Here is a 25,600-nt window from a genome sequence, read left to right as displayed (position 1 = left end):
ATTATACAATCCAAACAATATGTTATGTCAGTTACATTTATTTTGCAGTTATCTTCTGTGTTGTGTGTGTTTTTCTTGTTGTTGATGTCATTCGAATCTGTCGCAATGTCAAACGGATTTGGTTTTGGATTTCACGCCTGCACTGCAACAGAATGTTCTTATAGACTTTAAAGCGACGCTATTGTACATTTAATATTAAATTCCGTATTTGCTTGCGTAGTCTGTTACAATTCAATTAAAAATTTCTTGATCGCTCGGCATTGAGAGCCCCTGATCGCAGTATTTTTGTTACTTCTTTTGCGTCTAAATTCAATCTTTGCCTGCACCGAGTTTGTTTCTTAAATGTGGAGCAAAAATGGTGGAGATTTACTTGTTTTTTGTTTTGTTTTGGTATAGAGAAAAATAGTTACTTGTACATTTACGGGCTTTGCGCAGCTTGAATCTCTTCGATACTGTATCTGCATCTACGACTGCTTGGAGTTTAATTTTCTGTTTTCTGTTATCGTTTTTCTGTTTTCTGGCATTCATGAAACAATTTCTGGGTTCTTACAATTAACACTACATCAATGTATGTACTATAATTAGTATTTTTAGTTTTTGCGTTTTTTTTGTTTTATGGGTAATCATGTTTTGGATTTCTTTGAATAGCATATTATTTAAACTTACATTCTATGTTTGTGTTTTGTGTGTTTTTCATATTTTGTTTTTCTTATATTTGGTTTTTGTTTTTTTTTTTTTCTTTTAAATACATTCAAAAAACATAACGCAAGGGTGTAAAAAACGATGTGCAGTGTTTTCTTGTTGCGGTTTCTCTTTGTACGAAATGAGGCGATAAAAAACGAAATCTCCTGCGGGCTGCGATTCAATTTGCTGGGGGCTAATCGATCCAGTGAAGGCCAATTTTGGAAGGCCTCCTGGAGGATGGGCCGGATGACGACGCCGCATCGCCAATAAAAAGGAGACGCCGATGGCTACGCAATCTGGGATGATATAGTGGTTCCGAATGGTAAAGCAAAATCATAGGTTTTTTTCGTAATGGTCAAATATAAAAATTGGCTCTGGCGCATGTTTCGTTCAATCCATTGCATAGCCATCGCCTGGCTGACGAAGGGCGTGTCCTCCGATCTCTGCCTTATAAACAGAGACGTATGTCACGGAAATCGGTCGAGTGTGCTCCGATTAACCCCTGGCACTGAGCCCCTTAATCGCAGCCGGAGGTGATTTGCCGAACGCAAAGGGTGGTGTATTTTTTATAGAGTGTGTAGTATATAGATGTAAGGTTCAAACTTCCAGGACCTGCCGCCCAGAACCCCACCGCCAAGATCCGTTTCCGGTTCCGGGTGGCGGGGCCAGCGGAATGATGGCCTTGGATGGTTTGGTTTGATTTTGGTGAGCACTGCCATTCGATTTCCGTGACCTTTTCCATGGCAGTGCGTGTCTAGAATGGCTTGCGCGGGAAAAACTCTCGTCTGTTCATGGTCGTGTGTTTTTTTTGGGGTTCGGTGTGACCTTGTGTGGGCGGCGGGTCGGCAGCCGAGTGCGTCCCGCTCTCAAAGGTTTATTCGGGTTCGAGAATCGGAATCCCGAATCCGGCTATTCCCGCACCCAACTGGACCGCGTCGTCGCTTCGTGTAGTGTGTGCCAGGGATGAACCGAGTGCGCAGGCGTATAGCCGCTGAGGCGGGGGATCCGCACTCGACCCTTCCCTGGCCCCCAGGATCCCCAGGATCCTCAACTCTGTTTCTGGTACTATGGTGTCTAGTGTATAGTGTGTCGTTCACATAAGATAGTAATGTAAAATTAGTTATAAAACTTTCGAAAAATTGTTTTCTTTATAAGCGCTTTAAAGTTGAAATTGTAGTTTTCGGATTTTGTGTCCTCTTCTTCTTCCTTTTCTAGGCGGATTTTTGACATCCAAAATAAGTTGTTATCTTTTTTTCAGACAAATGCAGGTGAAATACTTGCGATGCCTATACGTTCGAAAATGCATTTTCCTTTTTTCTCGTGGTTTCACATTTTTCTTTTGTGGACGCACAGCAGCGGAGAAAATTCATACCAATTGCACAATCCAAAGGTGTTTTCCGTTTTTTAATCAATGGCGCCCACAGGACGAGCTAGGCCCTCTCCTGTGTGGCTTCCAATTTATTTCGTCCCAATTAGTAGTTTGTAGCCAACTATGCAATTTGCAGCTTTTTCCCCTCACCAAAGTTTCAATATCGAAGCGATCTATCAACAAAAAAGTTTCGTATAAATTTTCCCGCATCTGCTGTACGTTGTTATCTTGACCTGGCTGGGTTTTCGTTGGTTTCTGGAACGCAACATTGTTTACCGTTAGGTGGTAATAGATTTTCTTCTTCTTTTCATCTTTTTTGTCATAATTCGGTTTACACGTTTTTTCATTTAGTTATAACAAACAATTTTCAACAATTTTGTACTTTTTGTTTTTTTTTTTTTTTGGGTTTCTTCTAGCCTTAGCTTTATTTTTCTGTTTCTGTTTCATTCTCCCTGTTTCTGTTTCGCTACTGCTTGCGCTTCTCTCTGTTTAACGGTATCACTAATCGGTTTCTGCTGTTGCTTACATAGGAACAAAACGAGAAGGAACATAATTGAACTTGAATTTGATACAACTTGGCCAGACTATTGCTGAGTTTTGTTTTGAATTAAATCTCCTCCTTACACTATATACCCTCTATTGTTTCTGGTTTCTTGTTTAACATTTGAATATAGATTAGTTTTCTGCCTGCCCTTTGCGCATCTTGCTTTTAGATCTAGAGTCTTTTTGGGCGGACAGTGTTGGTTCGAGCTGTTTGAGTTTAACGTACTTATTTCAGAGACATGGAAAGGCGGTGAGCTGCTAAACTGATCATCTAATCCGTTCTAATTATTATTTCTTTGGACTGGAGACTCTTTTTACAAGTAATTTTGATTACAGCTTTTGATTTTCGAGTTGCCTGCTCTTTGGTTTTGCTTTTTGGTTTTTAGAGTGTGAAATAGAGCTTGAAAAATATTGATAGTTTTCTATTTCTCAATATTTAATCGATATTATCGAATTGATATTGTCAAAATATCGAAAATATCGATAACTTTCAAGCTCTATCGTGTGTGTGGACTATGGACTGCTGAGTTGGCTAGTGGCTTCTCCTTCTTCTGCTCCTGCTCCGTTTTGCTGCTTTGGTTTCTGTTTTTTTCTTGGTTCTTGCTGTCGGGTGGGGGATCGGGTGGTGGGCTTATCGTGGGTGGGTGTCTGAGGGGGTGGGGTGGTGTGGAGTGCGCTGGAATTAGCACGTTAAATCAGACGCTCGCTGTACCATATTCAGAAATCCGTGTTGTTCGTACCGCCGTCGCCCTCGGCGCCCTCCCCGGCCACGCCCACCTCGCCCACGCTGGGCGGCAGGGCCAAGGACAGCTGGGGGGTGGCCGAGCCGGCCACCATCATGGTGGGTTCCGTGTTCCGCCGTTTCATTTTCAGCTTGTTCTTTTTCAACATGGTGGCCTGCGTTCAACATTGATAATTTCGGATTTTTAACCATATTATTTAGAGAGATATTAGGGAAAGAGGCAAAGCGTCCAGTGCATTAGTTAGATTAAAATGTTCGTTTTCACAGAGTTGTTTCATTTGTATTCGTGTGATTTTCGTGTGTTTTTTTTTTTTCATTGGAGAGAAAAAGAGAGTAAGAAAATAGAGCGTTAACGTAAAGGAAATCAATTTCGTTTGCCTTAGCTTAGATTGAGTTTGTTATAAGTGCTTCAAAAAAGCTAGCTGAGAAATCAGGCAAAATGCAACGGAACTCAATCAACTAAATGGTTTTGTCGGTTATACATATTTCGATTACTGAATGGATGGATTACGAGAAAGCTTGCATTTGAAAACGGAACAGAAACGGAAACGGAAATGGAATCAAATTTATTCAAATTCGAACCTCCAAGGCGGAAAATCAAATCAAATTATCGCATAAAAATTATTAAGAAAATATTGTAGACAACTTCTAGGCGCTGTGGTGTGTGGTGTAATTGGTGTTTTTGGTGTACTGAGGTGGATAGTGGTGGCTTCAGTTGGCTAAGTTCAAGTTCAATAGCGGTGGTCACAGTTCTTCTGGTGCAGTGGGTGGTTATTTGGTTGGTGGGTGGTGTTCTTGGTGTTCTTGGGTGGTGGTTCAAAGTATCTAGAGCTTGCCAGCACTTTTACTTTTATTTACAGCTATTTTTGTTTAGTTTTTACTTTTTACTTTCTTTTTTCTTATTTTTTGACTTTTGTTAATGCTATTTCTCTCGCTTCTGGAAGATTAAGTTTTATTTGCTTGCGCATTGGAGTTTTGCTCTTGTTTAAATATTCGATTTGCGATTACAATTGGCCTTTATCTCTGCTGATCTGATCTGATTTGATCTGTTATGTGGGTTATATAGGGTTATCTAGGATTATCTGGCTATTTGGCTATCTGGTTTGTTTATGGATTGAAACAGGAGAACCAATATCGCAGGCCGGTAGCCAAGCTCTAGGTGCTGCCAAAGCCGGCAGGTGGAGCCATCGAAGCCTCCTTCTCCTTCTCCCCATTCTCGGCCAGCTGTTGCTGCTGTTGTTGCTGCTGCTGTTGCAGTTGCTGTTGCGACTGGGACTGCGGGGATCCCGATTGCGATAAGGATCCCTGTTGAGCCACCGAAAGACTCAGAACCGCCGGCGAAATATGCGGCTCCGTGAGGCGGCGCTTACTCTTCGTTTTCTTCAGCATGGTGGCCTAAATATATAGCGTATAAAACACACACATTGTCAAATCCGACATACACACACAGGCACACGCACATCAAACAGAGAAACATTTTAGAACTCTACATAGTTTTGTTCTTTTGCCGATTTCATTAGTTTTTTTTTTAAGTTTTTTTATTTGTTAATTTTTTTATATTTTTAATCTGCCATCAACAAATGAAAAATGCAGAAAAAACATGGCTATTTTACATGGTTAGGGGGTGGCTCGGGGTGTTTTCAAGTGGTGTGTGTGCTCTATTAATTAATTACGACACATCGGGCGGGATTTACCAGGGGACAAATTACAAATTTAACATACAAACACGCATTTCCAACGCACACGCAGACAAAATGTTATTTGGGTTTTGACTTGATGACAATCGATTTGGGTTTTCGGTTTGAAAGTCATTTTAAATTAACTTCAAGAAAAAAGGATGTGGTATTTTATTTTAAATTTTTTTTTGAAAATTCTTTTTTTTAAGAATAAATAATAACACTCTTTAAAATGAAAGCCATAATTTATTTACACGCAATTTCTAAATATTTTACATATTTATGACTCCTAATTAATATCTTTATATCCGATTATTGTTGTTAATAACCGTTTTATTTTATAGAAAATCCAACCGATTGTCATCTGGTTTTAATTATTAACAAATACTTTTCATCTTCATTACTCTAATGAAAATAAAACGTCAGGCATTCCTAATATTATGTCCTAATTGCGGTTTTTTCGGTTGTGCCTAAGTATGACTTAAGTCTAAATTTAAACTGTCATGTATGTCCTGTGAATATATTTTTGGTAATTTGATGTTAAAGGGTGTAACAATAGAAATAAAAACCGAGAGATGGTTAAACCAAAGGTGTTGTCCTCGAAATATTAAACAATAAAGGTAGGAAAAGCACTCTTTTTCAGAAATAAGCTGAGTTTTTTGTTCAGGTGTAGATTTAAACATGAAATGAGGCTAATTTTAAGAAGCAAGCATGCCATAGAACAAAGGGAAATCAGATACATGCAGGGAAATCTGATAATCCAAAAGGAGTCACTTACCTTAAGGGCCGACTTGAGAACGACCACATCGCCGGGACTCTGGATCCAGGGTTCACCATCCACCTGCACGGGCATATCGGTATTCAAGTGTATCTTGATATGACCGCCCTGTGATTTAAAGATTATTATACATTATTATGGTTATAAGTTATTATTATAAACTTTTGATCCTTACCTGAGCTATACGCATAGCTGTACGAATTCCGGATTGGATTTGACCCAAGTGAACCACGCCAGTGACGCCGACCACCTCCAGCATTCCATCGTAGTGATTGGGGGTGGAGAACTGGTCGTCCTTGTCAGGACCCCAGGGATTGGCTCCGCTGCCCCAGCTGGAAAAAGGAATTAGGTTATTAAGTAAGGTTTTACTACTATATTTCTAGATATATTTAAGGCAGTGGTGGCACGAAATAGGCCATTTCTCTACCGCTGCGCTGCTAGCGTTTCGACGCTCACGTACGCTGTAGAGCAGAAAAACCTCACGCTGTTTTGCTGGCCACTTCTGATTTAAAGTACAATTTCTCTGTCGCTCACACACTGATTTATAGGATAGAAATCCCTTAGCTCACCTCAAAATATTCAAGATGATTATCCCATCGACGGGTGGCAAATCGACAATCTTGCCATCGACCTCCAGGCGCAGCTCCTTCTGCAGATCCTTGACAGCCTTGCGACCCACGATCTTGCGCAGACCCATCTTCACGTAGTAGCCCTTGTTGCGCAGCCGCGAGTTGAACTGATTGGGATTCTCCTCACGCGCATTGTGGAAGTCCAGACAGAGATCGGCATCGATGCCAATGCCAAAATAGTTGTTCATCACGAAGATCTGAGAGTTATCCTCGTTTTGGGCTCCACCTAGATGGAACACCAAGATCGGTTAGTATTATACGATTTCTGTGATTTTGGCTAACAGACATCGAGACACACATGACACCAAATATATTGAACTGACAACATCGAGTTGGATTGCATCCACTGGTTAATTTACCCAAGTACAACTGGTAGAACCTTTCGGTGTCTGGACTTATCGGTGTTTACCTTACCTCTTCGGTGGGTTTTTGGACATGCAAATCCTCATGGGGATATCTTTACACATCGAAACTAAACAGCATTTATCATCAGATACCATATATATAAGGGGTGTTTGGGGATATCTTGGGGATGTCCATTTGTTTGTACAAATTAAAGGCTATCTATAGTTAATTTACAAGTATCTTCTATATCTTAAAGAGCTGTCTTTTTGGACTTGGTTATGTAGGTATTAAGCTTTAAAGAGAGCTAAAAAAAATCAACTACGTTATATTTTCTTTAAGATATTCATAGATTGTTTTCAATCTCTACAATATCTACATTTGTACAGTTTTGTTTTCGATATCATATAGTGGTTTTGCTTGGAACCAGCGATATATTACAGCCGGATTGGGATTAAGTCAAAGCAAAGAGTTTAATTACAACACAAAGGAAACGTTTTGGGAATGGGACTGGATCGGTTTCGGTTTCGGATTTGGAATCTGTGGGGTTAGACACTAGACGTTTAGGGTTTACGAGTATGTAACGTAGAGAAAGAACACACGAACGAAGTTTTGAAAACACCAAATGACCTGATATATCACTCGATGTCAGAGCCGGTAATTGATGATGCTGATTGGTTTGTTGCGATTGCGATAGGTGTGCTTGGTGTGCCTTCTTCTTCTTACCGGTTGTTTGCGAGGGCGCCTTCATGGCCGGCTCCTCCGGCTTGTCCTCCGGATGGAAGACAACCGTCCAGCGGTCGAGCCGAATCTCCTCCGCCTCGATGACGTCGCGCAGCAGATTGAGCGGATCCTCACCGCCGGTGTAACCGGAGCCCCAGCACAAAACGCGAGCCAAATCGTTGCCTATATAAGGTAGGGATGGTGAAAAATAATAGATTATATTACAATTAACTAGTTGTTTATAAACTATAGATAATTTGATATTAAATATTCTAGTTTTAAACAGGGACGGTAACAGTTATAAGTTTTAGTTTAAAAATCATCGATTAATCCTTATTCAACACCTTTTATTTATAAGTAACTGAAGTAACTGTTATTTCAGACTTAAAAAAGTTAAAAAAAACTGTTATTCTTTGACTGAAAAAATAAAAGTCAAGATAACTCTTATGAAAAGACTTTTACTAAAAAAATCATTAAATAACTTTTATTTAGTGATCGAAAATATATAAGTCTTAAGTTTTTTTTGTTGGAATTTTAAAGGTTCCAATTTGTACTTATACACAGTAATTCTTCAACTTAACGAGAACGCGAATTCTTCAGACCAAGAGGAACCACTAATGACCATGGTATATAGTATATATGATTTTCGAAGATATACTTCTTTACTTACCAGTTCCCAGGGGAACTATGGCGCAAGGTGGGCTGGAGCACTCCGAGTCCTGGCCCACATTGTCCAGGCACTGCAGCACCCAACCAATGGTGCCATCACCGCCGCAAACCAAGATCTTATAGTTGGTTATTTGTCGGAAAACATACAAGCTAAGAGCAAGGTATAATAGATTAGTTAGGAACAGATAAATATCCTTGATAATAAGACATACCCTGGTAGAGGACCGCCATTGTCCAGATCGAAGACCTGGTAGGGATTCAGAAGTTTCCTGAAGCTGGAGATCAGCTCCAATCCCTGGCAGCCACCGGATTTGACATTGACGAAGACCAGCAGTGGCCTCACATCCGAGGGCACCATGCTGGGCTCAATGTTCGGCAGGAGCAAAACCAGCAGCTTCTTGTCCTCGATGATCGTCTCGCGTAGATTGTAGAAGGCGCGAACCTGTCAGTAAAATATATTTAATTTTCTTTTAAAGTTATTATACTAATTCTAAGACACCCACCGCCTTCATGGAGTCCTCGAAGGTGAGCACCACGGAGCCATACTCGTAGTAGATGGGTCCAATGCTGATGAACTTGTTCTCGTCCGTTACGTACTTGTTGAGAATCTGCTCGTAGTTTCGCTGCGAGAGACCCGTGGGCAGATTGCCCACAAACAGGGCAATATTGGGACCATGTGGATCCTGCTTGTGCTGCATGTAGAACCGCATGAGCTCCATTTGGCGAATCGAGTCCTTGCCCAGCTGCTTCATAATATCCCAGGGCCTTTCGTTCCACGACAAGATGCGTTCGGTGACGCCGCGATCGAGCAGCACTTCCGAGCACCTGGAGGGGATTACATTTGGGGTTAGATTAAATAGATCTTAAACTTTCCTAAGTGGTAAACACCCACCTGTAGTCCTGTATCTGGTTATCCTGCAGACCAAACTTATCCAAAGCGTCGCGTATCAAATCCTTAATAACTGTGCTATTATCTACAGGAACACTGACATAGGGATCCTCCAGCATCGAGCACTGCAGCTTGCCGGGATAGACGCGCACATGGCCGCGATCGCGGTCGTGGAACCGGAGGTAAATGGCCGGCCTCTTTCCCTCCAGATGGGTCAGGCTGAGCACGGGCGTGGGATCCAGCATGGGTGTGTCCTCCATGCCGGCCGGGGCGTACAAGTCGGTCAGGTAGAAGGCCTGCGGGTCGCGCGTAATGTGGAATGCCCGCAGGGCGGTGGTCAGCAGCTGCTCCAAAGTATAGGTGCGCTGCACGATGATCACCCGGTACTGCTGGCGTCGGAATGAGTTGTTGCCATCGAACACCTTGATCATCTCTGTGGGGGGTAGATAGATAATGGGATTTTATGAGGTGATCCTTGAACTTTTCCCTTTTTCTAGACTTACCTATATCCTTTTCCTCGCGCTCCTTCTCCTTCTTCTCGCGATCCTTCTCCGACTTATCCGACTTGTGGCCGGAACCGGAATCGGGCCTATAGTGTCCCGATGAGCCACCCGCTGCCGATGCCGAGGCACCAGCCGCGGATGAGCCTCCTGCTCCGCTGCCTCCAGCACCACCACCACCACTGCTGGTGGGTCCATGTCCTGATTCGGTCTTGCTGGCCGACTCATCGTCCTTGAAACGGGGTGTGTCGCCGCTGCTGAACTCCTCGGATATGCTGCGTGCTGAGGGGATCACAGAAAAGAAGGTTACTACTTGGACAGAACCTCACTGGTACACTCAGAGTTTAGTAGCAACAAAAGCGGCCTCAGCCTGGTGTTAGATACTTAGTTACACTCGGAAAAATAGGTATTCAAAACGGATTAGAGTCTTTTTTGGATGCTTTATGCCTTCATCATTTAGTTACTACAGTGGTAACCAAACGAAGCAGTGCAAGCAGTCCGTGGTCCTGAAGTTAGATACGGTTAAACTAAGAAAAATACGCATCAAAAAAGGATTAGAGTCTTTTTTGGATGCTTTATGCCTTTTTCTTTTAGTTCCAATTTAAATACTAGTATAAAAATTGATTTCTATTGCTTTTCTACAGTGTTTGCCACAACAAGCAGTGCAAGCAGTCAATACTTTACATATTTGCTCTACCGCTGCTCTGCCAACTACTATCAAAAAATCAACTGATATATCCTATTCAATACCTATTTTTCCGATTACTTTTCATGCAGTTATGTCGGTGTTAATGATTAGTGGCAATTTGCAATGTGGGGCGGAATGGTGCAGATGATTAGTGGTTCGATGGTTAGCGATTAGTGGGTTATGGCTTGGTGGCTTCAACGAAAAACGGGGTAACGAGGTAACGGGGTAACCAAAAGCAAAACCAAAACAGAGAGTGGTTAGAGACCGAAACCCAGATCCTGTTAGCAGGGACAAGGACACAAAAAGAGAGAGAAAGAGAAGGAATACGGTTTGGATGGGCTAGTCACCTCTGCGCTTCTGGTAGCGCGGCTTGCGCCAGCCGACGGAGAGGCCTTGCCGCACCTGGCGGAGCAGTCTGCCGAGGACATGGCCATCGCTGGCATCGCTGGCCCTCGAACGACTGCTGGCCCCTCCATCGCTGATGTCGCCGGCAAAGGCGGCGAGATCATCACTGCCGCCGCCGTAGAGATCCTCGAAGCCCACATCGTCGTCCACATCGGTGGCGTCCAGTCGATGGCGCCCGAGCATATGGTAGTTGTCATCGTAGGGCTGATAATTACCATCCTCATCCTGGATGGTGATCTCGATGTTCTGCGACAGCCTGTCCAAGCTGTAGTTGCTCTTCCCAGCCGCCGCTGCTCCCGCTGCTACATTCTTGGGCGATCTCTTCGAGCGTCTGCGCTGGAAGAGACCTCTTCCGTACTTCTTGTACCGCGAAACGGCCGTTATGGCCGCCGACTCCTGGAAGGACTTGCTCCTGCCCACCGGCGACAGCTGCAGCAGCGTCGCAGGGGCGGAGGGCGAGGCCGAGGAGCAGTCACTGGAGTTGGAGTTCGAAAGCGGGGAGCTCAGGGATCCTCCCTTGCTGCCCTGCTGACCCTTGTGCTTGGGCATGAGTATGTGCTTGGGTTTGGGCTTGATTTGGCTTTGGTTGTGGGTTTGGGCCAGGGCCCCAGTCTTGCTGGCTTGCTGGACGCTTAAGGCGTGTCCGGATTTAACCGGGGCAGTGGTGGTGGCACCTCCTCTTCCTGAGGCATTGCTGTTATTACTACTATTATAGCTAAGGTTGCTAATCAAATTGAGGCTGCTGTCGAGGTCATCGGTGTTGGTGAGTTCGCCACCAGTGTCCGAGGTTTCGTAGCAGCTCTCCCGGGGCGCCGTTTCGCCATCCACCTCCGCCTCGGCATCCCCATGATAGTCCGTCTCGCTGACATCCCGCGGCTGCCGACTGCGCAGGGATCGCCGGCGCAGGGCGACGTCACAGTGGTCATAGTCATCGCTCAGATCGCCACCGCTTATATCACAGACACCGCCGTCCACATCGTCCTCGTCCTCGCTGGGCGAGATTCCTCCACCCGAGGAGCCCCTTTTCCGCCTCCTCTTGCCCTGACCCAACTTCCTGAAGAGATTCGTGTAGAGCAGGTGCAGCGAGGAGTTGGCCGACGGCGACTTTTGCAGATTGCCCATCACATTCGACGTGGAGGTGGTGGTGGTCAGCTGCAGGGCGCTGTCCTGCTCCGTGTTCTCCTCCTCGGGCTCATCCTCCGGAGCATCCTGATCCTGCTCGTTGCTCGTCTCACCGACTGTCAGCGAGGAGGGCGTGGGCGAGTGGCAGAGCGAGATGGAGCCACAGGAGGTGGGCGTGGGCGGCGTGGAAAGGAGAAAATGTTGTTTCGATTGCTCGAGCCTTTGCCTGTGGAGCTCGAGCAGCTCCTTCAGGTTAAGACCCGCCAGGGATCCCAGACCAGATCCTGATGCTGATCCCCCAATCGGGCAGCTCAAATCCGGACTGGCTGAAGGATGTGCCGGTTGCCCCAAGGACACGCACACATCATAAATCAACCGAAAAACGCAAATATATGCATTTTCCATTCAACAAAACCCAAAAGAGAGAAAAGAAAAGAAAAAAAAAGATAACGAAAAATAAATCAAAAATCAAAAAAGTATAGGGAAAATCGAGGAAAATCATCGGTGGGATTGGTGGAGTGATAGAGAGAGTGGTGGTCTGCCATGATCTGAATGAGCTTGAGCGATGTGATGTCTGATCGTTGGAGTTCTTGTTTTCCGTATTTATTTTTTTTTTGGGTGATCGGAGTGTGCACACAACACAACATCGATAGCAACTTTTTTGGGGGGGTTTGGGTGAGTATTGCTACATCGCTATAAAGAGGGTGAGTGCGCCAGCCTACACTGAGCAAATATATATAAGAAAGATAGTTTTCTTTAGATCATATAATATTTTAAAATTTAAAAAGAACTTCTATCATGCTTTCAATTTACATTTTTGATGTTACGAAAATTTTTAGATCAGGTTTTTAAACTTTAAACTAAACACAAAAAAGCATGTTTCCGTAAGGTCATGCAAAAGCCATATCCTATATATATTTAATTTAACCCCAAGATCTCGGAAGATCTATCTTTATATTCTGAAAGTTAACTATTTCCCGTCAGTGTAGGAACTGGCTGATTAAGAGGTTGGTTTTGGTGGGACCACGATTATATTTGGGTTCCTGTATATCCTTTCGAAACAGGACTTTGTACTTACGACACGAGTAGTCGCGCACGAGCGTAGTCTTCGATTTGACCTGGACGCCGATAATGGCCTCGATGGGCACCTCGGTGCGCGGAATCGAGACTGAGTGCGGAGGTAAGTAGATAGGTTGTAGAATACCAAAATTACATTCGGTTGGCAGGTACACGCGACATCCGGCATGGGTCGTCATGCCACACCACTCGCAGCGATAGCCTGTTAAATATAGCGATTAAATTAATAAATACTAATAGTAAACTGTAGTTATAAACTTACCAGTGAGACATTCCGAGGACCAACAGGTTTTCTTGCAGTAAGCGCATTTGGACGTTGATGGAAGATTGCCCTCTCGCCAGTGATGCTGTTTTGGTATTAAATAATAAATAATAATCCTTATAAAAATATCTGTGATTTAACTCACCTGATGCTTCACATTAAGCAGCTCCTTGCCCGGCACATACGTGGCATTCTCGGTGCAATCGGGCACGGCAAAATCTTGGCACTCAATATGCGCGAAATATTCGCAGACTGCGGAAAAATATATCATTAGAAAAGCGAAGTTATGACTTAAGAACAATTAGCAATTAAAGTAAATCGTAGCATACTTTTATGGTAACAATTGCAGATACCATTTCATAATACAAGGTTTTACTATTAAAAAAAACATTCGTTCCTATTTATTGATAGTTTTTACTTTTCTTTAACAACAATTTTCCATGTTCTTTAGTGAGATAAGATAAAAACGTGTCTGTTATAAGGTCAATACATCTTTCAATATACTACAATATGCGCTTGATGACTTGAACAATGGATCGCAGGTGAACAGAAGTGACTGACACGGAACACGACTGCTGCGAAAACCCATTATCAGGGAATGGGGGCACTGAAACATTCATACATTTTCCCATGTCACTTACCTAAACAATGCACCGCTGGCGTTTCATCCAATCGCTTACGGCAGACTGTGCAGAATTTTCTCTTGTGATGAGTTGGCTCGGACCAACAATGGGCAACGGGATTCTGTGCGGAATGACACATGACAGCTATATTCGTTCTGAATTGCAGCAGCAGCACTACGTACCTTTATAATACATGGAGCGATGCCGGAACAGGGCGTTACCACGCTGCTGACACATCGTTCGTGAATGATAAAGTTGCAAACTGAAAGTGGTGGAGAGCAGAGAAGGAAGAAAGGTGGTTATGCAATCGTTGTCGGTGGAAGTTCAAAAGTTATTTCAATGAGATCACAATGACCAGTGCTTATCTAAGTGGAACATCTAAATGCCCACAGCGCATATCTGTCAAAGAATATACAAAAAATTGTTGAAAAATATTTCATTAAAGATTCTGCATTTAATTCTGTTATAAATTAAAGTTGAGTTAAAAATACAAAAGTGGACAAATTATTTCGTTTTTTTGTAATATTACACACAAAAAGAAACTTCGCGGTTAAAATGATATGCGCATGGTAAATTTCTGGCTCTCGTAGATTCGAAATAGAGCGAGTAAGCGCTCAAAGTTACATGAGTGGGTGGAAGAAAGATATATTTTGAGCTTATAAAGTCAAAATTGATACCATATAACGTAAAATCGATCATCGTTTCATATCACTTTTTTTTTTGGGTGCAGTTAAAAATAATTCTTTGATAAAAACTAGCTATCTAATTCTGTTATTTCAAGAAATATTATTTTTAAACTTAAGATCTTAAAAATAGTTTGAAGTGTGAATGCTTAGAGTCCCTTGAGAGAACTGAGTTCTAAATGGGCCCCCTGGTGACTGCCTCCCGGCTCCGCCCCTGCGTGCAACCGCAAAGTAACCGCGTCATTGGCAGCCTGCATGCCATTCATAGTTGCCGAGTTCACGGACGACGGAACATTCATTGAAGTTCCCCGCAGGGCAACCAAAGGGGGCGTGGCAAACGGGGGGCGGAGGAGGCAAGTGGCAAGCTCTGAGCTAAGTGGCCAAGGTAATGCAACAAGGGGGGGGGGGGGTTCAGGGGACGGCCCAGTGGCGGCACAAGGATAACTGCACGCACAAAGCCCGACTGCTTACATATCCCTCTCTCACTCTTACGTGGCTTAGCTGACTCTCTGGCTATCCTTATCCCTCCCCCTTCCACCCGGGTGATAAGCTAAACCCTGTTGCACAGAAAGAAATTAGATCATTTCGGTTCTGATATTATAATAAGTTTTTGGGAAATATGATAGAACTTTTATTATATTATGACAAACACCTATTTTAAGTTATATTTATTTTAGGAACTCGTATTTTAGAATAATTTCCTTGGTATGATACTTAACTATCCTAATCTCATATGAACAGCACTCTATGCTCCTTACGAATACACAGAAATTAGATGATTTTGGATCTGATATTATAATGAGTTTTTTAAAATATGATAAGAGTTTTATCATAAAAGTAAAATATTATTATATCAAATTATAGTTATTTTCGAAACTCAAATTTTATAATCAATTCCTTGGTAAGATCTTAACTATCCTAATCTCATATGAACAGCACTCTCTTCTCCTTACACAAACATGCCTACATAAATATACATATATGTTTTGTGTGCACCAAACTTAACATAGATATCATAGTTCTATTTTTAGCCCGCCGTAAAAGTTGTATTTACACATAGACAAAAGTCGGGCCGTTTTATAGTACACAAACAAACACTTGCTGCGTTTGTATGTATGTAAATGCATAATTATCTGTTTGTCTGTGTGCAGGGGTGCAGGGGGGAGTGACAGGGGGCGGTGGGAGGTTGCTTTGGGTGGGTGGTAGAGAGAAGAAAGCTGAAAACTAGGCCGCTGACCTGAGGCGCAGTGCTGACGTCATGAATGAACTCGTTGAATGTGCTTTAGTTTTTTGGCCCGTTTTATAAATAAAACAGCGGGGCAGTCGTCAAGTGAGAAAAAGAGATGGAGGAAGGACAAACGTGACGCTCGCTGCAGTTGCAAAACATAACTGTAGTTTCGACCTGCCAGCTAGCTAGCTTGCTATCTCGCTCTGTCGAGAGTGCTTGCCTTCAGTTTCTTCACTCTGTTGTTGTTTTGTTGCACGTGCGATGGGTGGTGGTGGGTGGTTGGGCGATTGGGTGGTGGAATTGCAGAAGCAACAGCTGAGCATGTATACGCCCTGTGGGTCAGCGGTTGAAATGTGTGTGCTTTTTTTGAGGTATTTTCCACTTTGTTGCATGCCTGCATTATGTATACCACCAAATTTGTGTGCTTTCTCTCGCTCTCTCTCCCTTTTTCTCTTTCTCTTCGTTTTTTTTTTGTGTAGATAAGCATAAGCAGACAAACAGAAACAGCGATGCCAACGCATGGGGAAATTTTCGAAATGCTTTTCCTTATGCTTTCCTTGTGTGCGTGGGGAAATTTTGGTTTGGAAACTCAACACACTTTTACTTTTCCTTTTGCTTTCCCTTTGGCCCACAGGCGATAAAACCAAGAATAACAAAGGAGAAACAAGAAGCAGAAGAAGAGGAGCAAGAAGAAGCAGAGCAGCATAAAGCCAAATTTAAAGCACATACCAATACACACAAACAAGTACGGAGAAAAAGGACGAAACAGAACAAGAAGAAGAAGCAGAGGGAGTTGGAGGTTAGGGACAATTGAATACGCACAAGTTGACATGCGTAGTGCGTGAAGAGGAAGCACAATTAAAATTGATATTTGCCCAAAAAGAGGAGAGTTATACAATTCAATTGAGGTGGTGTAGCCAAAATACACACACTTATACCCACTACACATATACACATAGCGACAAATATCTAAATGCCAAAAGCAGGAAGAAGAACTCCCTTGAATTAAAAATAGCTAGACTTGCTTAATAATAAATAAGCATACACATAAACACATTCGCAAAGAGACATTTAGATGACGCATATCAAACACGCATAAATCATATTCCCCAAATGTCTCTGCACAGCGAGAAAAGTGGATGTGATATCCCAATGAAGCAGTGCTAAATTTCTAAAGTATTAAGAACATTTTTTAAGATCTAAACATATTTACTTTCTATGATTCATAACTCTTAAATATTATCCATTAACATTTAGTCAGGTTCTCTATCCCATTCTCACTTCCCCACAACACAGGCAATTTTAGAAAAATAAATTCAATTTCATAGCAATCTTTTTTCCTGATTGAAATGAAAATTGAATAAATGCAGTTTCTATTTCACTTGCAAATTGCAAAATATTTTTAGACACTTTTTTTTGAAAAGAGAGATAGAGAGAGGAAAGCATAAATTTATGTCAAATTATATATGCATTTTCTATACATAAGTTATCATCCTTATACCGCACACCCCCCTTATATATATGTTCTCATTCTTCTGCACTGCTTAACTGACATTTAATCGGACTTGGCTTGATTTCATTAACGTCGGAAGCGCTTTCGACTGGAGATTTTTTCCGGCTGGCCTGCAACGTCAGCAGTGCCCTCCCTCTTTATCGCTCTTTGGGATTCACCTCCTCCTCCTCTTCTTTCCGTTCTGTGCGAGGTGCCAGCCAAACTGACGACCCCGAAAGTCTTTTCGAAATACTCTATCCAAGGAGGGTATATATCATATTTGTATAATAAATAGTATCTGTTATAACGCTTTACTTATGTTTTATTGTTAGTTCTAACTTTTTTTTCTATTTTTAAACATGTTTCTGGAATACCCGTTACTTAATATATTTAATATTTAGTTCAAATAATTATTATCTGTTATAACGCATTACTTATGTTTTATTATTAGTTCTAACTTCTCTATTTCTATTTATAAACCTGTTTCTTGAATGTCCTGTACTTAATATATTTAATTGTTATAATTATTATCTGGTATAGCGCTTTGGTTATGTTTTATCATTAGTTCTAACTTCTCTATTTATATTTATAAACATGTTTCTGGAATACCCTTTACTTGATATTTAATTGTTAGTTCTAACTTCTCTATTTCTATTTATAAACATATTTCTGGAATACCCTTTACTTGATATATTTAATGGTTAGTTCTAACTCTTCCCCTTCTATTTATAAACATGTTTCTGAAAAACAGTTTATTTCAGTTCTGTTTCTTGGTATAAATTTCCTTTATAAAGTTTTATTGAAAATCCCCGATATAGTGTATTATTTGATCGTTTTCATAGGTAACCCTTTGTGGCTGTTCGCCTTGTTCTCCATTCACTTTGGTTATGAATGAACAGCGTCGACAACGAGGCAATTAACAAGGCAAATCCCCCTTCCAACCCCATCCCCTTTCCCTTCCCATCCACCCCAGTTTTGGTTTTCGGTTCCGCTGGCTTCGTCGTCATTTTCCATGGCGGCCATTGATGACGCACTTTTAGCCCTTCGCTGCTATCGGCAGGGGCACCTCACTCGGATTCAGATTCGGAACCAGATCGTTTGTGGAGTGGGGTTGGTTCAGGGGCGTTCTGTTACCGGCTTGTAGATATTCCAAACCAAACCGAATCCCCCACCCCTTCCCTTAGGTCATGCATCCAATTTGATTTGGGTGCGCACCTGCTGCTCTTCGCTGCAATCCCCTCCTCCTCCTTCGCCGCTTCCCCTGGAAAACCAATTGAAAATTCGCCTGCGGCCTGCTCTGCAACGAGAGTGCATTTCGCATTTGACCTACTTTCGAGAATCAGAGAGCCTGAGCTCTATTTCTGGTCTTTTTCTGGGTAACTGCGTGGGCCGCTGCAGCTTCAGTTGGACTGCAGCTACAGCTCCATCCGGGATCCAATTAGATATGCAACTCAATTATGACGGCAGTTTGAATCATCTGCCCACTTCAGCTTCAGCGACGCCTCTGCACTCTGTGCACTATTTCCATTCGGCTAACGCGGCGTATACGTGACGTGACGCCCCCGTGAGTATGCAACAGACACTTAACATATTTTTCGCACATATAGTATTTACATATATGCCTGCTTAATATATATATATAATATAAATATTTTGCCCGCCATTAACACAGTGCCGAAAATGCACTGAAAATGTCATAGGCAAGTGCAAAAAGAAAACAATTCGAAATTTCGGGAATGGGCAATAAATTCACCAGCTAAATGGTGGAATAAACGAATGAGTGCATTTAAGGCATCTCGGTTTTGTTCATTCAGAGATATCTTTTATGATCTTTGGCTCTGTAGCCATTAAAGTGAACAGAGCAGCAAGCCATGGTTCGCTGAAGAAGACCAAAAAGATGTAAACAGCTTGGGTTATAAATAACTTTCTTTTGAGTATAAGAAATTCAAAAACATTCAGAGATTTTAAGTATTCGAAACATATATATTAAATAACTACAATTAATTCAAGTGGAAATCATGGACCTTTAAAAGATCAATCAATATACTTATTGGTTGTCCAACAATACTTTTGGAATTTTATTTCTATTTATTCCAAATTTTAATTATGCATACATTTTAAATTATATAAATATGTTTAAAATTTAAATACAATTTTATAACTTCTAAAGCCAAAAAAAAAATTATATGAAACGATGATTGATTCAACGTTTTGTGGTATCGATTTTGACTTGATATGCTCGAAAACGTAAAAACGATATTTTGGTAATATCAATTTTACAATACAGGGTATGCTTTTCAAAATTAAATTCTCAAATAAATCTTATTTACGGACTCCGGTTAAAATTCCCACACTGTATCTAATCAGTGTGTTAATTGTGCTAATGCTGCCAATTAAGAAGTTTAGACTGGAAATCTGCAAGGTGGCAAAAGGCGCGCACTCTCGCCAAAAACTATAAACACTGAGGCCGCTGAAAATGGCAAGCGTGATTCGCGATAATTATAATAACAGGCAGCAGCAGAGCCACAAATCCCACCAAAAAAAAAAAGGAAATTACACAAATAAACAGAGGAAAAGCGGAGGAGAAGATTCATCACGAGGCGAGGCGCCTAACACGCTTCCCATTGGGAGAGTCAGATGCCTCCGTTTTGTGGATTCCGAATCCGAATCTGATTTTGGTTCCCGCCTCGATTCTATTCGATTTCTTTGGTTTGGCTTAAATGTGCTCTGTGCTTTATAGATTTCCATGGCAATGGCAAATGCATATATAGCCGAAAACATATATGTACATATACACAGCGAATCCGAATCGAAGCTGTCTATGACGTCGTTGGCGCTCCGCTCACGTCACGGCAGACACGGCCAACAGCCGCACAATTTGGAAAAGTTCAAACGCGCACACTTATCGGCCGCAAATAGCCCGATGATGCCGCCCCTATACCATCCTATAGCATATACTACACACTGTGGATGCGGCTGTATGGATGCTGCCTCTGCCGGACGACCGACCATACAAACTATACAATCTACACAAAACTATAGATGACCCATTGGTCATGTGGCGATGACGTCGGGTCTGCCGATCATGCTGCACAAGGGAAAACGCAAATTATTTAGCCAGAATATTTTTCAATTACGATTATCATTTTATGTCTTAAGTTCTTGAGATTTCCATCACTAATTGTAGTATTTTGTACCAATTTTTGAATTATATTTTAAATTGTATTCCCTATAAGGATTTTTCTAATTTTAAATCCCCTAATAACTGGGGTCACACATAATTAATTCTTGTTTTGAAAATTCTATTCTTTTTTTTGCCTGCATTTCTGTTTTCCTGTAATGCCTGTGCAAGTCTTTGTTTTTACAACCTCCCAACCAACGGCATCATCGGCGGCCGCATTTCCATTCCAAGTTTATGGCAATTTAAAAAGTATTTTCAAAACTAGACGAAATGTATTTTTACATCTGCCGCTGGCGTTGAAGATGTTCAATGATTTGCGTGTTGCCTTTTCTCGGTTCTGTTTAAGGCTCATTAATTACAACTTATTTCTATTGCGGCCATTGAGACTGAATCGAGATTTGATGGACATTCACCAATTCATAAGAAATTATAGAGACTTGATATTAATTATTTTCAAAAAAGATTTGTATTTGATTAAGACCAAAATATGGTTAGCTTGAAAATTAGATTTCTTTGCAAGTTAAACTTGATTTGAATTAATATAGGGCACCAACATTGACATAAAGAAACACTTAAATCAAAAATACTTTGGATGTGGAAATTAAAGTTTCTCTCTCTTATAGAAAAACTGCATAAGATTTAGATAAGACGATTGGATAAAAACAGGGAAATAAGTATGGATAATTTCACACAATTTAAAAATTATATTCAATACAAAATTTAAAAAAAATATACTTTATATATTTTGTGGGTATAATATTTGAACTAAAGCTTTACGATTTTCATATATTTTTTTCTCGCCCTTAACGACAATAATTTTGGTAACCATTTTCATTTTTTTTGAATTTCAAAGTAATTTTGAGAATAGAGAATAAAAATTATACTATTCAAAATAAATTGTACAATCCTCAATGGTTAAAATAAAAATGTATAAATAGAAAATTAAAAACAATTAACTTCCATCTTAATTTTACATTACTTAATGGTGAAAATGATACGCTGTACTAAGTTTATCTTGTGATCTTGATACTTTATAACCTTTACATGTTGGATCCTTTCCTACTACTGATCTTGTGATCTCCCCCGCCATGAACCCAAGTGAAAAGTAGAATAATAGTCTTAGATTTCAGTACTCACCTTCGCAGATATATCCCTGCTGGATGAGGCCCCAGAGGAGATCCGAGCAGTGGTGACAGTATGTTGGCTTATGAAATGTCTTCTTCACGAATGAATGCCCACCATCCGCCATTTTGTTTGCCTGTGTCCGCTGCCCGTCCTGCCCCTGCCTGTCCTTCCGCTTCCGGTTTATCCTGCGCCCCTTTGTGCTGCCTTATTTCCTTATTTCTTAATCCTTATGTAGCGCGTTATGCCTTGTGCTCTGAGGTTGCTGTTGCAGTTGCAGTTAAATCTGTAGTAACTGCGAATGTTGCTGTTGCAGCTGCAATATCGCTCGTTTAGATGGGCTATTTCGAAGTGGGATTCTTTCGGTTTGGCCACTTAGGCCGCTGCTGCCGCTGCGGGCGTCGACGCCAGCTGAGGCAGCTCTGCCGTACCGACCGAGACCGAGGGCGTTCGATTGGCGTGGGCGTGGCAGGGCGAGTATCCGGCCAGCTGGGACTGCTCCTTCTGATCCTGTAGATGCTTCTCCGAATGTTGCTGCTGCTCCTCCTGTTGCTGCTGACAAAAGCGATGCGATAGTGACGACGGCGAAAGTGACGGCGACGACGGCTGCATTTTCATCCATTGGTCAGGTAGCGGCTCCCTTATCCGGACATTTGCTTGCCGGGATCGGTGTAATTCCTCGCTCTTTTTTCAACTTTATTATTTAACTCTTCTAGTTTCTATATACATATTGGCTATGTATCAGATTTGTGATTTAGATTTATGCATCTTTGGTTTGGTTAAGCGTTTTCGTTAATAACTTTTCTTTGGTGGTGAGTTTTTCTTTTGTTTTTCTTTTTTTTTTACTGTTAATTATTTACAATTTCTGGCGCTGCACTAAACAAAAATTCGGTTGATTAATAATTATACATTTTCTGCATATATTTATGTGTGCCATTTTGGGAGAGGTATTCTTCGTATTCTTTGTATATAACACACTGCACACAGGCGCGGACACACACGTAGGCACACTTCACTCGGCGGGCGGTCTTCACTTTACTACTACCGAAAACGAACGACCGCAGCAGCAGAAGCAGCAGCAGCTCGGAAAATGTTTTTCTTCGTCTTCGCTCTTTCCTTAGCTTTTCCACTTTCCGCTTTCCTGCGCTGATACGTGGGCGCCGCACCCCCCAAAAATACAACACAAAAAAAAGAGGAAAGGAAAACGTTTCCCGATAATAAAATCCACAAGAGGTGGAGTTTCCACAGGGAAAAGCTAGAGAGAAAGAAGAAGAGAGAGCTGCGCGAGAGAGAAAGCACTCGTCATGCGTGGTGAGTTGGCTAAAAAAGTTCCCAGTATTCTTGGAGCACCATAAAAAAGTAGTAGACATCAATATAATAATAGAAGTGGCAAAAATATGATATCAACAGCGTGTGCGGCTGGGGAAAAGAGAAAGAGGGAGCTAAAAAGAGAGAGACGGAGAGGTGGAGAGAGAAAGAGCAGGAGCGAACTGCATTGCTTCAGTTTCCCCAACGCGATTCTATTAATTTCCATAGCCGCGTCGCCCTCAAGTATGCAACATGTTCTGTGATGAACCAATTACCACCGCCACCCCACTTTCCCAGCCCCTAAAACACCCCTCAGGCAAAGCCGCCCACTGCCAGCCAGCGGGTATGGCCAAGGACAATCCAGTCAAATATTATATCATACAGGTCCTAATAATAGACGGAAACAAAGGTAACGACCCTTGAAGTTTTCAACTTGATGACAATAAACGATAGCTAACGGAAAGCACACAAATCCACATTGTGTGTATATGAAAAGTTAAGGTCGTCATAATAGCCCTCGAGCGTAAGGATCTTGGTCCTTAAATAGTGTGTATCACTTAACATGATTTGAACATTGATTTTCCATGAAATTAGGAAGGGTTTTATGGTCTCAGCTGACTAAGATTTAAGTACAATTGAATTTAATATTTTAATTTTATATTTTATCTAAAATATACCGATCTTAACTCAAACCTTTTTATCTAAAGAGAATCTTAACAAGTGGTATAGAAATGATGATTCGATGGATATTAGATTTATAGAACGAGGGTAAGGGGTTTTATTTTCCCCTCAAAATATGAAGAACTTTTAAACTTAAACCGCTAAATAATAGCCCATTCAGCGGAGGTATTTAGTATAAATGGGGGTTTTAAAAAAGCAAAGTTGTTGTGAGAACTTCTGCAGAATGTTTTGAACTTGGACTTGGCAGTAGTACTATTATTCGGGCCGCAACTGTGAGTGAGGAGCCAGCCTGACGACGTGGAATGTCCAGGACCCGTTTCCCGAGTCCATATATCCTGGCCACCAGGCGATGTCCTGGCGACATGCGCACTCCCTAGCCCACCAACCCACCACACCGCTCGAAATCAACTCCACCACGACGGAGTGGCCAAGTTTAAGGATAAATCACAACGAGCAATATTTTTGCAACAAATACAAACGCGATGAATGATGAACGATGCACGATGAGAGGGGTTTTTTCTGGGTGGGGGAGTGATGAAAACTTTGCGGCTTTGCTTTTCTTTCGGGAAATTTGTGTTTTGTTTTGGACTGGGGCTGGGAGAACAGCAAAAAGAAAAATACTCAAAATTATGGATGCTAATGGGGGGCCAAAAAAAACGAGATATATGGATTTCAGAGGCTGTGTATACACACACTCTACAACTGTAGACAAAGCAGCCCTACTTCGCACCCACTGGGGCCATGGTGGCGCCCACCCCGCCCACTGCCGCCCCCCTCTGGACTTGCCACCCACTTTCCCACCCAATGCTGCGCGCTTCGCTCTTTTCGGGCCGCATGAGCAAATCGCAATAGATAGAGAATTTTTTTCTTTCTTTCTTTTGCTGGCGCGGCTTGATTCCTTGCCACCACACACACACATATATATCTATATACGATATATGGTATATATATTGCATATATATATAAGGTATCGCTTTGCTGTGTGCGTGTGGCCTTGTCTTTTCTTTTTCATTGCTAATCACTCGAAGGAGTTAATTTGTTAAGGCTCGCCTTGGCTGCTTTGTGGAAAATCGGGCCTGGAAAATTCATCACTTGGCACACATATGACAACGTAATTTTCACGCGCACACATACACTCGCGATTTTGGAGAGAGAAATTTTATGTACCATACATTTTTGAAGCTGCAAAATTTTGCACATTCGATTTTCACACTGCTGCTGCTGCTGCTTTTCTATTTCTTTTTTCTATTGGCAATGGATTTTCCTTCTTTTCCCCGCACTTCAGACTTTTCGCCGTCTCCCGGATGGAAAATTTTTAACGCACAATCAGAGTTTTTGCGATTTGACCGAGTTTTTCAAGGGTTTTTCCACGGACTTTCCACGGTTTTTCTACGAATTTTGTGCACTTTTTTGTGGCCTGCGAGTGTGTGAGAATTTTCCTGTGTGGCTGGCTGTGTGTGGAAATGGGGATCCAGTAGTGAAAATGAAAATCCGCAACCGTTACGTACGGAAGAGCACACCTAGCTGCTGTGTGTGCTCCGCTGAAAACGATGGTGCGCTCTGCGGACGGTTTTTCAAACTTTCTCGCAGCGCAGCGCCTTTATCGCTGCTCCGCCTGGCGCTTTCGCCCCGTCTCGCTCCCGCACGCCGGGGCTCCAATCGCTGCCTCTCACTCTCGCCTCGGAGTGGTGAATTCTCGCTCGGAAATTCCTGTGTGCGTGCGAGCCCAACAACAAACAGGGGGAAATTTTGGGGAGCTCCCGTTAGCTGGCTGCTATGCTCTCGCGCTCGCTCTCTCTCTCGGAGGCAGCAGGATGCCTCTCGCTGGGCTCTCTCTCTCTCTCGCCCGCCCCCAAATAAAAATGAAATCAACAATTTGTTGGTCGGCGAGCTGCCAACTTGGCCCCAAAATAAATGTGGCCAAAGCGCGGTAGGAAATTGCCGTTATTCCAAATGGGGCCAAGTTACAGAATTTAATGTTTGAATTTTTATAAACATGATTAAATTTTACGTTTAAAGGTTAGCTTTTAAATTTAAATTTAATATTGTAACCTTACCTAAAATATCTATTTTATAAGCCAAAACGAGTCCTTTATGAATTGAATCAGAAAACATAAAAAGATTGTAATATTGGCCATCTTTTGTCCAAATAAATGCAACCTAAAATACTTTTTTAATTAAATA

The 25,600-nt window shown here is 41.9% G+C and overlaps 1 protein-coding gene across 4 annotated transcripts; it reads right to left on the bottom strand.

Moving 5' to 3' along the window:
- Positions 1–719: 719 nt before the first annotated feature.
- LOC108056273 (diacylglycerol kinase theta) lies at positions 720–24,986 on the bottom strand. 4 transcript variants are annotated; one of them, XM_070217291.1, is made up of 18 exons: positions 24,925–24,986; positions 21,443–22,303; positions 13,904–13,983; positions 13,740–13,842; positions 13,244–13,350; positions 13,099–13,183; positions 12,838–13,038; positions 10,580–12,085; positions 9,548–9,826; positions 9,048–9,477; positions 8,659–8,980; positions 8,368–8,597; positions 8,157–8,305; positions 7,394–7,669; positions 6,362–6,647; positions 5,968–6,124; positions 5,793–5,900; positions 720–4,733 (listed from the first exon to the last, which is right to left on the bottom strand). In XM_070217291.1, the coding sequence occupies exons 2-18, from the start codon at positions 21,552–21,554 to the stop codon at positions 4,494–4,496; spliced, it is 4,671 nt and encodes a 1,556-aa protein (XP_070073392.1). In that variant the 5' UTR covers positions 21,555–22,303; positions 24,925–24,986; the 3' UTR covers positions 720–4,493. The 4 variants fall into 4 exon arrangements, with proteins under 4 accessions (XP_070073392.1, XP_070073393.1, XP_070073394.1 ...); XM_070217292.1 differs by having other exon boundaries at positions 10,580–11,875; XM_070217293.1 differs by lacking the exon at positions 10,580–12,085.
- Between the last annotated feature and the right edge of the window lie 614 nt (positions 24,987–25,600).

This window comes from Drosophila takahashii, chromosome 3R (assembly GCF_030179915.1).
Source record: "Drosophila takahashii strain IR98-3 E-12201 chromosome 3R, DtakHiC1v2, whole genome shotgun sequence".
NCBI lineage: Eukaryota > Metazoa > Arthropoda > Insecta > Diptera > Drosophilidae > Drosophila > Drosophila takahashii.
The sequence above is the reverse complement of the archived record's forward strand: the minus strand, read 5'-3'. Positions and strand labels throughout refer to the sequence as shown.

What these genes read in the sequence shown, in the direction of transcription:
- LOC108056273 (XM_070217291.1), bottom strand. Translation starts at nt 21,554, where the DNA reads ATGGCGGATGGTGGGCATTCATTCGTGAAGAAGACATTTCATAAGCCA. An exon ending in GCAGGGATATATCTGCGAAG is followed by an intron (nt 13,984 to 21,442) that starts GTGAGTACTGAA and finishes CACCACTTTCAG; the next exon opens with TTTGCAACTTTATCATTCAC. An exon ending in TCGAGGACTCCATGAAGGCG is followed by an intron (nt 8,598 to 8,658) that starts GTGGGTGTCTTA and finishes TTTTACTGACAG; the next exon opens with GTTCGCGCCTTCTACAATCT.